This window comes from Bos javanicus, chromosome 1, assembly GCF_032452875.1.
Source record: "Bos javanicus breed banteng chromosome 1, ARS-OSU_banteng_1.0, whole genome shotgun sequence".
Taxonomy (NCBI): Eukaryota; Metazoa; Chordata; class Mammalia; order Artiodactyla; family Bovidae; genus Bos; species Bos javanicus.
This window is the reverse complement of record NC_083868.1, coordinates 68,322,850-68,334,869: the sequence shown is the minus strand read 5'-3', so window position 1 is coordinate 68,334,869 and position 12,020 is coordinate 68,322,850. Positions and strand designations below refer to the sequence as shown.

General features: G+C 47.6%; 1 protein-coding gene across 4 annotated transcripts in view; it reads left to right on the top strand.

Moving 5' to 3' along the window:
- The window catches only part of MYLK (myosin light chain kinase), a 281,600-nt gene that overhangs the window by 172,846 nt on the left and 96,734 nt on the right, over nucleotides 1-12,020 (top strand). For all 4 annotated transcript variants that reach the window (XM_061408285.1, XM_061408344.1, XM_061408131.1 and 1 more), the window contains exons 12-13: nucleotides 9,669-9,806; nucleotides 11,331-11,528. In XM_061408285.1, the coding sequence (XP_061264269.1) occupies nucleotides 9,669-9,806; nucleotides 11,331-11,528 (336 nt within the window). The remainder of the gene's footprint in view (nucleotides 1-9,668; nucleotides 9,807-11,330; nucleotides 11,529-12,020) is intronic.

Genomic DNA, 12,020 nt, shown 5'->3' with positions numbered 1-12,020 from the left:
AAATGAAATGTAATAACCGTATTTACTAGAGTGTTTGTTTTGATAAAGAGCCTCTAATGAAAGTAATGGGCACCAGGGAATCAGCCATTCTCTGGACAGTGAAAGCATCAGTAAGAGCCCAGCTGGCTTTCAGATTAGTGACAAGCCCTCTGCGGGGCAGCTTGGAACACTCTGTGTGTGTGTGTGTGTGTGTGTGTGTGTTTAGTCGTGTCCGACTCTTTATGAATCTGTGGACTGTAGCCCACCAGGCTCCTCTGTCCTTGGAATTTTCCAGGCAAGAATACTGAAGTGGGTTGCCATTTCCTTCTCCAGGGGATCTTCCCAGCCCAGGGATCGAACCTGCATCTCTTGCATCTCCAGCACTGGCAAAGGGATTCTTTACCACTGCACCACCTGGAAAGCCCCTTGCTTTAAGCACTGACAGCCTCTTAAATGTACGAAAAAAGAAAGTTCTGGGGGCTGGTGGTAAAGAACCTGCATACCAATGCAGGAGACATGATTTGATCCCTGGGCTGGGAAGATCCCACATGATATTGGACAGCTAAACTCATGCTGCACAGCCACTAAGCGTGTCACACCACAGCCTTCTTCTACAGTCACTGCAGGCCATCTGTAGCGTTTTTTTACTTGGAGTCCTCGGTCAGGAATGCCATCCAGAATTACGGTTTTGTGTTCCTAATGGCAAAATGAGATCCGTGCTTTGACAGTGTGGTGGAGAGTGTGGTTTCCAGAAGTGCCTCCAGAGGACACATGGGCTGGTTTGGATGGTTTGCCTCTGCGTTTAGAGTTTGATTATAACTCCTAAGGCACTAAGAAGGCTGTGATTGTAATATAGTCCCACTTCCCATCTGGCAACCCTATCATTACTGGTCAGAGATTCTTTGGGAGGGGGAGGGAGGTCATATGTCGTTGTTTCCTTTCATTCTTTTCCTTTCTACTTCTTCACATTTGCTTCTTAGGGTCTGGAGAAATCAGTGGGGAGAAGGAAAACCAAAAGAGAGGGCACGGCTATGGAGGAAAGGCTTTCTTTTCATGCCCAACAAGTAGACCATTTGCTGACTCTCCAAGTCGGTTTATTTAGTTAGACAGACTTTTTTTGGGAGAGTGTTCACAGACATCCCTGGAGAGGGATTTGCACTGTATGTAAATGCCCTGCCCATGGGGAGCGGCTGGGCAAAGGTAACCCTGATGAGCCCTTGAGTCAACAGTCCTGGAGCTTAGGAAAAGGAGGAGGCCGGACTGAGACCCCTGGACGCTGCTGGATTTTGAGCACCATATCAAGGAAGGAGGGAGGGTTGCGCTTCCGGAGCTGTCTTTCACTGGTGATTCACTGAATGTCCATAGTGTAACAGGGTGAATAGTATAAAAGTGTGTGGAGTGAATTGGATTTACTGTTGGAAAGATATTTTGCATTTTTATGACTAAACAAAATATTTCAATTTCAAAACTTAAGGAAAATCTTTAGTAGCTCAGAGATGAAGGCAATAATTTTCCCTCTCCCTAACTGCATCTTCAGGAGGTCCATGTGTCTGCACACCTGAGAGGTGTGGGGGCAGGGGATGTAGGAAGTAGGGGAGGGCCCTTCCATGTCCATTTTTTTTTGGTGACAACCTGTGGATCCAGGGACGTGGTGTCAGAGCAAGGAAACTGCTGACAGACAGGGCCTGAGGCTCTGACGGCAGGACTTAGTGAAAACTGTGACAGGCAGTGCTCCCTCTTAGGGGGAGCCCTGGGAAGCTCTTTAGATGGTAGAGAATTCTGTCTGTTTCATATTGGTGTCATCATCTGTTTAAACACTTAAAGGTGACATCCTTAATTTTTTATTTTAATCTGACACAAGTTTTGAATGAGCTGGGAACCTTCTAAGGGCCATTTTCAAAGCAAACTACTCATGTACATTTAATGTGAATTCAGTCCATAAACATGGGGCACTTTAGAGAGTGGTAACTTAGCTGGTAAAAGTTGACAGGTGGAAAAAACTTCCAAGAGAAAGTGTCTAAGGAGAAACTTGGAAGTGTTTTTCTTGCTAAACCCTTGTAAAGTGAGGAAGGATTCAGAAGGGAAGAACAAGGGAATGATTGCAGTACAAAAGAAGACACTTGGATCCACACCAGCACCATAACAAAGCTGTAGGGGCTTCTTAATTTTCAAGCCCAAGAAAGCCCAAGGCCTTGCTCATGTCTCCAGTTTTGATGAGCAAGTTTATACCAGTTGTTGTGGTTGTTCAGTCGCTCAGTTGTATCCGACTCTTTACAACCTCATGAACTGCAGCACACCAGGCTTTCCTGTCCTTCACCATCTCCCAGAGCTTGCTCAAACACATATCCATTGAGTAGGTAATGCCATCCAACCATCTCATTCTCTGTCACTGCTTTCTCCTCCTGCCTTCAGTCTTTCCCAGCATCAGAGTCTTTTCTAATGAGTCAGCTCTTTGCATCAGGTGGCCAAAGTATTGGAACTTCAGTTTCAGCGTCAGTGTGACCAAAGTATTGGAGCTTCAGTTTCAGCATCAGTCCTTCCAATGAATATTTAAGATTGATTTCCTTTAGGATTGATTGATTTGATCTTGCAGTCCAAGGGACTCTCAAGAGTCTTCTCCAACACCACAATTCAAAAGCATCAATTCTTCAGCGCTCAGCCTTCTTTATGGTCCAGCTCTCACATCCATATATGACTACTGGAAAAACCATAGCTTTGACTATCTAGGCCTTTGTCGGCAAAGTAATGTCTCTGCTTTTTTAATACACTGTCTAGGTTTGTCATAGATTTGCTTCCAAGGAACAAGTGTCTTTTAATTTCATGGCTGCTCAAGAAAATAAAGTCTGTCAGTGTTTAAATTGTTTCCCCATCTCTTTGCCATGAAGGGATAGGACTGATGTCATGATCTTAGTTTTCTGAATGTTGGGTTTTAAGCCAACTTTTTCGCTCTGCTCTTCACTTTCATCAAGAGGCTCTTTAGTTCCTCTTTGCTTCCTGCCATAAGGGTGATGTCATCTGCATGATATACTAGTTATTGTATGAGAATTAATGAGAAAAGTAGCAAATAGCACCTGTTGTGTGGATGCTTAACTTCCTCTAAATAAGAGCTTTTCAAAACCTATAATTAGGATTATATAAGTTCCTGTAAGTGTTAAAACGAGACCATCAGTTATCATTTTTAATGAGGAACATTGTTTTGATAAATGATCTAATCAGTTAAAGCCAGTTTGTTTTGTTTAATTCCTGTAACGACTCCACACTCTACTTTTGAATGAACTCCATTCTACAGATGAGGAAAACCAATGCTCAGACGTCAGGTTAGCAGCCACAATACGCCAGCTCACAGGCAGCCCCTCTAGGCCTCCAGTTGCCTCAGCCCACATGCTCATTGTGCTGCTCTGGGTCTCTGAGAAGTCATTTGTTTGATACTTTTGCTTCCCCAGAGCAAGAGTTTTATGTTTAAGTTCATGACTAGGGACTGTCTTCAGAAACAGTTTCTGATGAGTCAAAACGGAGCATAAATGGCCAAGGAGGGAAAACTTGGAGGGCCTGTGCTGTGCTTAGTCAGTCATGTCTGACTCTTTGCGACCCCCTGGACTTTAGCCTGCCAGACTCCTCTGTCCGTGGAGATTCTCCAGGCAAGAATACTGGAGTGGGTTGCCATGCCCTCCTCCAGAGGATCTTCCCAAGCTAGGGATCGAACCCAGGTCTCCCACATTGCAGACCATTTCTTTACCATCTGAGCCACCAGGGAAACCCAAGAATACTGGAGTGGGTAGCCTATCCCTTCTCCAGGGGATCTTCCCAACCCAGGAATCCCCCCGGGGTCTCCTGCATTGCAGGCAGATTCTTTACCAGCTGAGCTACTAGGGAAGCTCTTGGGGGGTCTATATAGGCTCAAAGAGTGGTCTCTCTCTCTGTCTTTGTCTCTCTCCTTCCTTCTCTCTCTCCATGTTCCTTTCTTCTCCCACCTTCTCTCTCCTCTCCTCTCATTCCTCTATCCCTTTCCTAAGTCCTGCTATAGTTTAATCTACATGACATCATTTTTTACTTGTCAATAAACTGCTTATGGGGTTCCCTGGTGGGTCAGACAGTAAAGAATCTGCCTGCAATGCAGGAGACCCAGGTTCGATCCCTGGGTTGGGAAGATTGCCTGGAGAAGGGGATGGCTACCCACCCCAGGATTCTTACCTGGAGAATCCAATCAATGGACAGAGGAGCCTGACTGGCTACAGTCCATGGGGTCGCACAGAGTTGAACGTGACTGAGCATGTGCACTTCTTATAGCCGCTCTTAATCTCAGTTCTTGTCTTTCCCACCAGAGGACAATCCTGTTCCTTTTCCCTTCTCTCAGTGTGGAACAGAGCCCCCAACACCCGGGTACCCAGTTAATGGCAGAGAGAGCCAGTGAGCGAGTGGAGGGCCATTGGCTAATTGACCAAGTACCTGAGCAACAGACAAGTTCACTTCAGAAATTTAGTCCTAGGCCAATAAATCAAGGAGCCTCAGCCCGCCCTAGATTCCAAAGAGAAAGGGCCCTGTGGGCTTGGTCTCAGCAGACCAGAGGAAGCACAGCTGTGGGGGAGACCTGGGGTATATTTAATCCAGCCCCATTTGAGCTGGGTTGCAAGTCTGCCATTGCATCCCTCCTCCCTTGGTGTACCACAGCCAGAGTCTGCCCTCCCCAAATGAAAAAGGCTCAGGTTGCCTGAGGTGCTGTGGCCCCGGGGGCCTCTTCCTTCAGACCCTGGTCCACCTACCCTGCCTGAAACCAGGACTGCACCAGGTGCCAGCTAAAGCAGGACTCCAGGAGAGTCTCTAGAGAACCAGCAACTCTGGGCAAGAGCACAAGGACAGAAAGCTCCCAGGGAAATCTAGCTGACTGGCCTTTGTTCTCAGGTCAGGAAGGCAGCATCCAGACCAGGACCCCATTGGCCATGTCAGCTTTTCTGCCAGCTTCCTTCTCTGAGTCCCAGCTCATTCTGCTATAAAATGAGGGCACATTCTTCCCGACTTCAGAGGGTGTTGAACATAAGCTGAGAGCTGCGGATATCCTTTAGAATCGTTAAGTGCTGACCTTTGTAAGGCATTGTTATAATGTTATCTCAGTGGCAGCTGAGACCTTTCAGATCTCTGACCAATTATATGTGAATACCCTGATTTGAGAGGACACCATATTGTATCATTTCTCATCGTATCAATAATTATTGTCGGATTGAGTTTGCCTAACCAAAAACAGTTGGATTAGGAAAGGCACAAAACATTTATTCTTGTACTTATTATGTGCCAGATATTCTTTAGCTGTTTTACATATGTCATTTCTTTGAATCATCTGAAAATCCAGCAGTATTTATCATGCATTATACTAATGATGTGTGTATTACCCTTATCACTTGGGCATTATTGTCAGTAACTGATGATAACTGTATCCTTATCAGTTTAGAGGAGAGAACCCTGAGGCTTAGCTTGGGGGACTTGCTTCAGATCACACAGCTCGAGCTAGAAGCTCACAACATCCATTTCCATCCATCTCTTCTTATTGTATCTAAGTCCACGCAAGAGGGAGCATAAACTGATATGTGATCTATCGGCCACAGATGAGCCGGGATAAGTTGTGTATGGCTTTGGAATTAAATGACCAACACACACCTTGCCCTTTGCCCTGACTTTCCCTGCTCTGTGTTAGCTTTTCTCCCTTGTCAGGTGTCTAGAATGGGGGTCCACATAGCACATCTGTCCTCATGGGGAGTCCAGCACGGCCATCCCTGCAGGTGACTGGCTCCCTTGGAAAAGACAATCTCAGAACACCTTGGCCTCATGGTCAGGAGGCCTGGGTTTGAGCTCTCAGTCTGCCTGTCACTGGCTCGGGGACCTTGGGTACCTTTCTTCACCTGAGCATGTCCCAGCCTCACTCCAGTAAAGTTGGGTGGTGGGCTTGGGACTGGGGTTTCAGGATTCAAGTTAGGGCTGCTTTTCTGGGGTTGCCTAAGGAAGTTGCTTGCCCTAAAACGGACATCCTCATTGGCTCCGGGATCTGAGCCCAGAGTGTGTTTGTAGGGGAGGTTTGGTTGTTTTTCTCATTCTGTGAAGGCTCTGGGGCGGCAGCTGGGGCTGAGCCCGGCTCTCTGTGGCTCTAGTCCCACGTGACCCTGAATGGCAGGCTTGAGAACAGGTTCATTCTGCACACTTACTCCCTGTCACTTCCCTCTGCTCTCTGTTCTTGCTGTGGGGCCCTTGCTGGGGAGGCACCAACAGGCTCAGAGACGATGGGTGACATTGGAACTAAATGCCTGCCTGGGGCAGTTTCCACAGATTCAGACACTGTCACTCCTCTCTCTCTGAAGGAGTGCAGTGAAATTTTATTCTCAAAATTTAGATTTACTTTAGATATATCCATATTTTTAAGCAACACATTTGTATTCTTAACAGTATTTCCCTTAGGTGACATAAAAATGAGAATCTTTAATCCTGGGGTGAGGCTCCATTTGTTCTTCTGCTGCTGATATACCCACCAGGTAATTAAGCCCAAGAGGTAGATGTGAGTGAGCACTCATGCCAGCCTCACACACCTGCAAATGTGGATGATGGGTAGCTGGAGAAAGTACTTTCATATATTATCTCTTTAAACCCCCCAGGTCCTGTAATAGTACTATTATTCCCCTAAATACAGTTGAGGGAGTTGAGCTTTAGAAAGAGAGAGTGCCTTGCCCAAGATCAAGTCCCAGCCTCAGATCCTACATTTCAGTGGCTTTCAGAACCAGTGAGCTGTCACGTGGGAGGCAGTGCCCAGGACACCCTGTCAGGGCAGGGAGGTGCAGATAGGCATTTAGTTGCACTGGCTGAGACCTGTAGGGTGGCTTGGCTTTGCCAAAGCCCAGGCCTGGAAACTGAGCGGTAGGAAGACCTAACACATGGAGGGGTCAAAGAGGAGCTGTCAACTGCTTGCAGGAAAGGGAGCTGGAGGTTTTGATGTTCCTGAAGCATCTGGGAATGAGAGTCCATCTGCAGGGAGCTCTGTGAAGCTGGGACTCTGGCCAAGACAGTGGAGAGGCGGGAACTGGGAGGGCTCTGAACAGGCGAAAACATTTTGTCCTTGAGCCTTCTCGTTCTATGCAAGAGGAAATTCCTCAACTCTCCCGAGGCAGCCTGCTTGCCCAGGGAGATCTAAGCATTCCCAATATTGAGTCCCTCAAGCCCACCGGTTGGGCCTTCTGCCAAGGGTGTCTGACTGCCCCTGTCAGAGGGAATGATGCCAGAGCGTGGGTCCTGTGTCCCCTTGCACTCTGGCTCCAAGCCCTTCACACAGCCCCTGCCTTGGGGTAACTTGTCCTCCCACCTCCCTGGTCTTCCCAGCCTCTCCCACTCAGTCCCAGAGGCTGTGCTGGGCATGTTCTAAGTATGCCATATTTTGTTTTCATTTAGTGGCCAGTTTGGAGTTAGGCCTTTCCCAGGTATGTAAATCAGCCTAGAAATGTATTGTCATGGCTACAGGCTTCCAGGAGAAGATCTGGTTTGTGTGGCTGTGGGCTAAAAAGAACTCTAAATACCACAGTCTCCCTGCCCCCAAACTTGGAGTTTACCTTAGCGATACCATAACCTTCTTTGTCTCTACCCCTGCCCGCTTCAGACCCGCCAGCCCCCCCACCCCCACCAAGACAAAACCAAAAAGACTGAAAAAGTTATTACTGAAGATCAAAACCGTGTGGCTCACAGGACGAAAGGCAGGGTCAGAGACTGAGCAGCTGGGAGCTGTGGGAAACAGATACCAACTCACCTCTCCGCTGCCCCTTTCCCTTTGGCTCTCATGAGGCAGGTCAGAGCCCAGCTTAGGGAGGATTCTGAGAATGAAGGAAAGCCTGTTTATTACCCTACCTCCCCCAGAGAACAGAATGGGGGTGAGTGGGCCAGCCCTGAACCCAGAGAGTTGTTCTAGTTTCTGTCTTTGGCTAGCTGGGACACTCTTTCCCTCTCCTAGAGAGAGATTTTCTCCCCATTTTGGCTGTACGACAAACTACATATATTTATGGTGTTTACTTTGAACCTTCGTGCATGAAACCTTCACCACGATTTTAAGAAATGAACATCTCCATCACTCCAAATGCTTTCTTATGTCCCTTTACAATCTATCCCCCAACCCCTGCCCCAAACAACCTGTCGCTATATTTTGCTTTTTCTAGAATTTTATATAAATGGAATCATCCAGTATACTTTCTTGGTCTGCTTTCTTTCATTCAGTGCAATGTTGGTGAGATTTGTCCTTGTTGCAGTGTTTTTGTTAGCGCTGAGTAGTATTCCATTGGTATGGATACATCATAGTGTGTTTATTCATTCACTTGTTGATGCGCATTTGGGGTTTTTCCAGTTTGGAGCCATTAGGAAGAAAGCTGCTATGAATGTTTGTGTACAAGTCTTTGTTTGGACATGTGCTTTCATTGCTCTTGTGTAAATACCCAGGAATAGAATGAATGGATCATGTGCTAAATGATTAACTTTTTAAGAAACTGTCAGATTGTGTTCAAAAGGGTCTGAACTATTTTGCACTCGCACCAGCAGCGTAGGAGAGTTCTGGTTGTGCCACATCCTCGCCAGCACGGTCCTTAGGATGATCAGTCTTTAGTTTTAGTCATTCTAATGATGTAGTGTCTTTGACTTTCTTGAAGTGCTTAAAATCTCAGGCGATGGTAATGGAGCCCCATGCAGTCATAGAGAACAATGAAGAAGCTCTCCAGTTCTGTTTTATGAGAGACATCTAGATATGCAGTTCTACCTGTGTACCTGCGGGTTCTGCATCTGTAGATTCAAACAACCGCATATCAAAAATATCTGAGAAAAAAAATTCCAGAAAGTTTCAAAAAGCACAATTTGAATTTGCTGTGCTGGCAACTATTTATATAGTGCTTACATTATATTAGGTATTATAAGTAATCAAGAGGTGATTTTAAAGTATATAGGAGGATTTTAGGTTATATGCAAATATTATGCTATTTTTTTTTATATAAGGTACTTGAGCAGCTGCAGATTTTGGTATCAGCAAGGGGTCCTGGAACCAATCCCCTGCAGATACCAAGGGATGACTGTATTGTTAGATGAAAAAGCAAGGTGCCAATCATTGTATATAGTTTGCTGTCAGTCTTTTAAGAGAAGAAAAATAAAAGTGCATACCTATGTGCTATTGTGTGTTATACACACGGACCATCGTTGGCACGATGAACAAGAAGCTGGAAATTGGTGGCCTCTGGGGAGAAACATTTGGCCAGAGGACAGGGGTAGAAGGGAGACTGTACACATACTCTATGTACCTTTTGAACTTTATGCCATATGAATGTGTCTTATTCAAAAGAGTAAACAAAATTTAAGGGGTAAAAATCTCATAGGATGCCAAGCGTTGGCTCTCCCCCACCACTTCCATCCCCCAGAAGTGCTCCTGGGGACCCAGAGCCTAGGTTGGACATGGCTCTCCAGAGGCCTCATCCTTTCCTGCTGGGAGGCAAGAGCACCGTCATGCCATGCAGGGAAATGGGCACGCCTTGTTTTGAGGGGTCTCCTGGGCCTCCCACACTCCTCATCTGGCAGTAGTCGGTTTCTGGTGGGAACATGAGCCCAGCACGTTCACATGCTGAGTGTTCCTTTAGTCCGTGTCTGTGGAATGAATGAGTGAATGTTCACCCCACATTCTGTTTGCCACACAGAGAAGAAGAGTGAGGAGAAGAGCGAGTACCTCCTGCCTGCAGCCCCCAACAAGCCCGTCGCGCCCCTCTTCCTGCAGGGCCTCTCTGATCTCCAAGTCATGGATGGGAGCCAGGTCACCATGACAGTCCAGGTGTCAGGTCTGCCCCGTCTCTCTCCTCTGGGCATACGTGAAAATGGGCATGGTTGCAACATGGGCATTGCTCCCCGACATCCTGCTCAGCTCATTGATCCATCAGAAAATCAGCCTGAAACTGTCAGTCAACAGACCTGCAGAAATGAAGCCTCTTGGCCCCTCGTTTCTGCTTTTTCTGGGCAGGATTTTCTGGACTCAAGGTTAAACGGTTCAGCGGGGGGAAGATGGCCATGCTAGAGAGGTGGGGGATTAATTGAAAACATAGTGTGGCCAGTGTAACTGGAGATTATAAACACTGGTCCAAAACCAGATGCTGTGAGAACTCCCAGACTCTCGAAAGATAGTTGCTGTATTCAAATGTTACGGTGAGAAGATGGAACAGAGGCCTTCTCACATAGGGATGGGATGACAAGAGCATGGGATGAGCAGCCCAGTGGAAGACGTCACAGTCCTTGCTGGAAGCCAGCAAGCAAAGCCTGGGGAATCTCCTGGCACGGTCTTAATGACATAGACTTGTGCTGGCCTCTGATAAGTCCTGCTGACAGCCTGGAGGTCCTCTCTGGTTTTACAGTTTCTTTGGAGCAAAGGCGATAAGGACGAGCTGGGAGACGACCCGCGGTCTCAGGGTGAACTCCCTGCTCCCAAAGGCTGGAGGCAGTCCCTGGATAATACAGGCAGAGGCTGGGTCCCCTCCCCTGCACACACTCCTCAAGTTTAGAAATCAGAGGCCCCCTGGCCTCCAGACACAGGGTTGGCTACCCCATTGAGGCAGGTGGTGGTCTTCACTGTCCTTGAAAGAGCCTGACACCATGCAGCTATTCCCAGGGTCTTGCTCCCCTGGAAGCAGAACACCATGGCTCAGCTCTTACCACAGAGGAACCCTCACAGGTGGCTGGTGTTTTATGGCCCCCCCAAAATTGCTAGAAGCTACCCCCAGGGAAATAGACTAGCAAAAACTGAAAATGCTATCCACCAAGAGCTGGGTCTGGAAAGCCTGACACCCATCTTCACCCTTGGACATTTGTATGGTACCAAAATGAAGTGCTGATGGAGCCCTTCCTTGGTGAAAACTGACAAGGGAGTTTCTGTGAAGGCCTGTGTGAGGTGTGCGGGGCAGGAAATGAGCTGGAACCCACCGATGCAGCTACCGCTCAGCATTATCAGTCTGAATTCTGATTTTAAAAGCTTTTATACCAATATGTTTTTCATCTCTGAAATTGTTTTGTTTTTCTTTTTCCACTTCTGGATTCTTTCTGGTTTCCCCAAATTTGTTGTTAAGCAATTATAATGAACATGTATTGAGTACTTTCTTTGTGCCAGGTGCTGCTCTAATCTGCTTTTCTGGTGGGCTGCTGAGGGGGTGGTATTAATTTATTTAACCCTCCCAGTAAACCTATGAGGTAGGTTGGGTTAGAATATTTATGGATGGGAAGACTGAAGCAATGCAATGCCACAGTACTAAGCAGAGTTGCCCATAGCCCAGGGAAGCACCTCTCTGACTAGCCCCTTGCTGCTCCTCTCTGTTCAGGGAACCCGCCCCCAGAGGTCATCTGGCTTCATGACGGGACTGAGATCCAGGAGTCCGAGGACTTCCACTTTGAACAGAGAGGCACTCAGCACAGCCTGTGTATCCAGGAAGTGTTCCCAGAGGACACGGGCACTTACACCTGTGAGGCCTGGAACAGCGCAGGAGAGGTCCGCACACAGGCCGTGCTCACCGTGCAAGGTGGGGCTGACCTGTGACCTGGTGACCAGAAACAGGGCAGGGACGGGGTAACTATGTGGTTACGGTCTCTCCAAAGATGATCTGGAGGTGAGGAAACCATGTGGGCCTACTTTGTTACCATCTCCTGTGCTCCCTTGGTTCCATCCCAACCCCAGTGGCCAGCTCTCCGTCCTCCATCTGAGGCTCTGGCTGAGTGGGGCCACCCTTCCCTGCCTTTGGAAGCTCCTGCTCTCCCTGGATTACTGGTGAGCAGCTGCCTAGAGTGCTAGGAGAGAAATCTCCTAATACACTAACAGCTGGCAGTGACAGCTTTGGAGGTGAGGGCCTATGAGGGCCCTTGCCTTTTGAGAACCCATATTTAAGAGGAGAGACAAGTTAAGCACACACAAGCAGGCGACAGCTCTTCATCACACGGATCACTGTCCTAGCCCAGTGCCCCTGTACATTCTAGGTGACCTCCCCTTGCTACAAGCTCATGTTAATTTTGCCCTC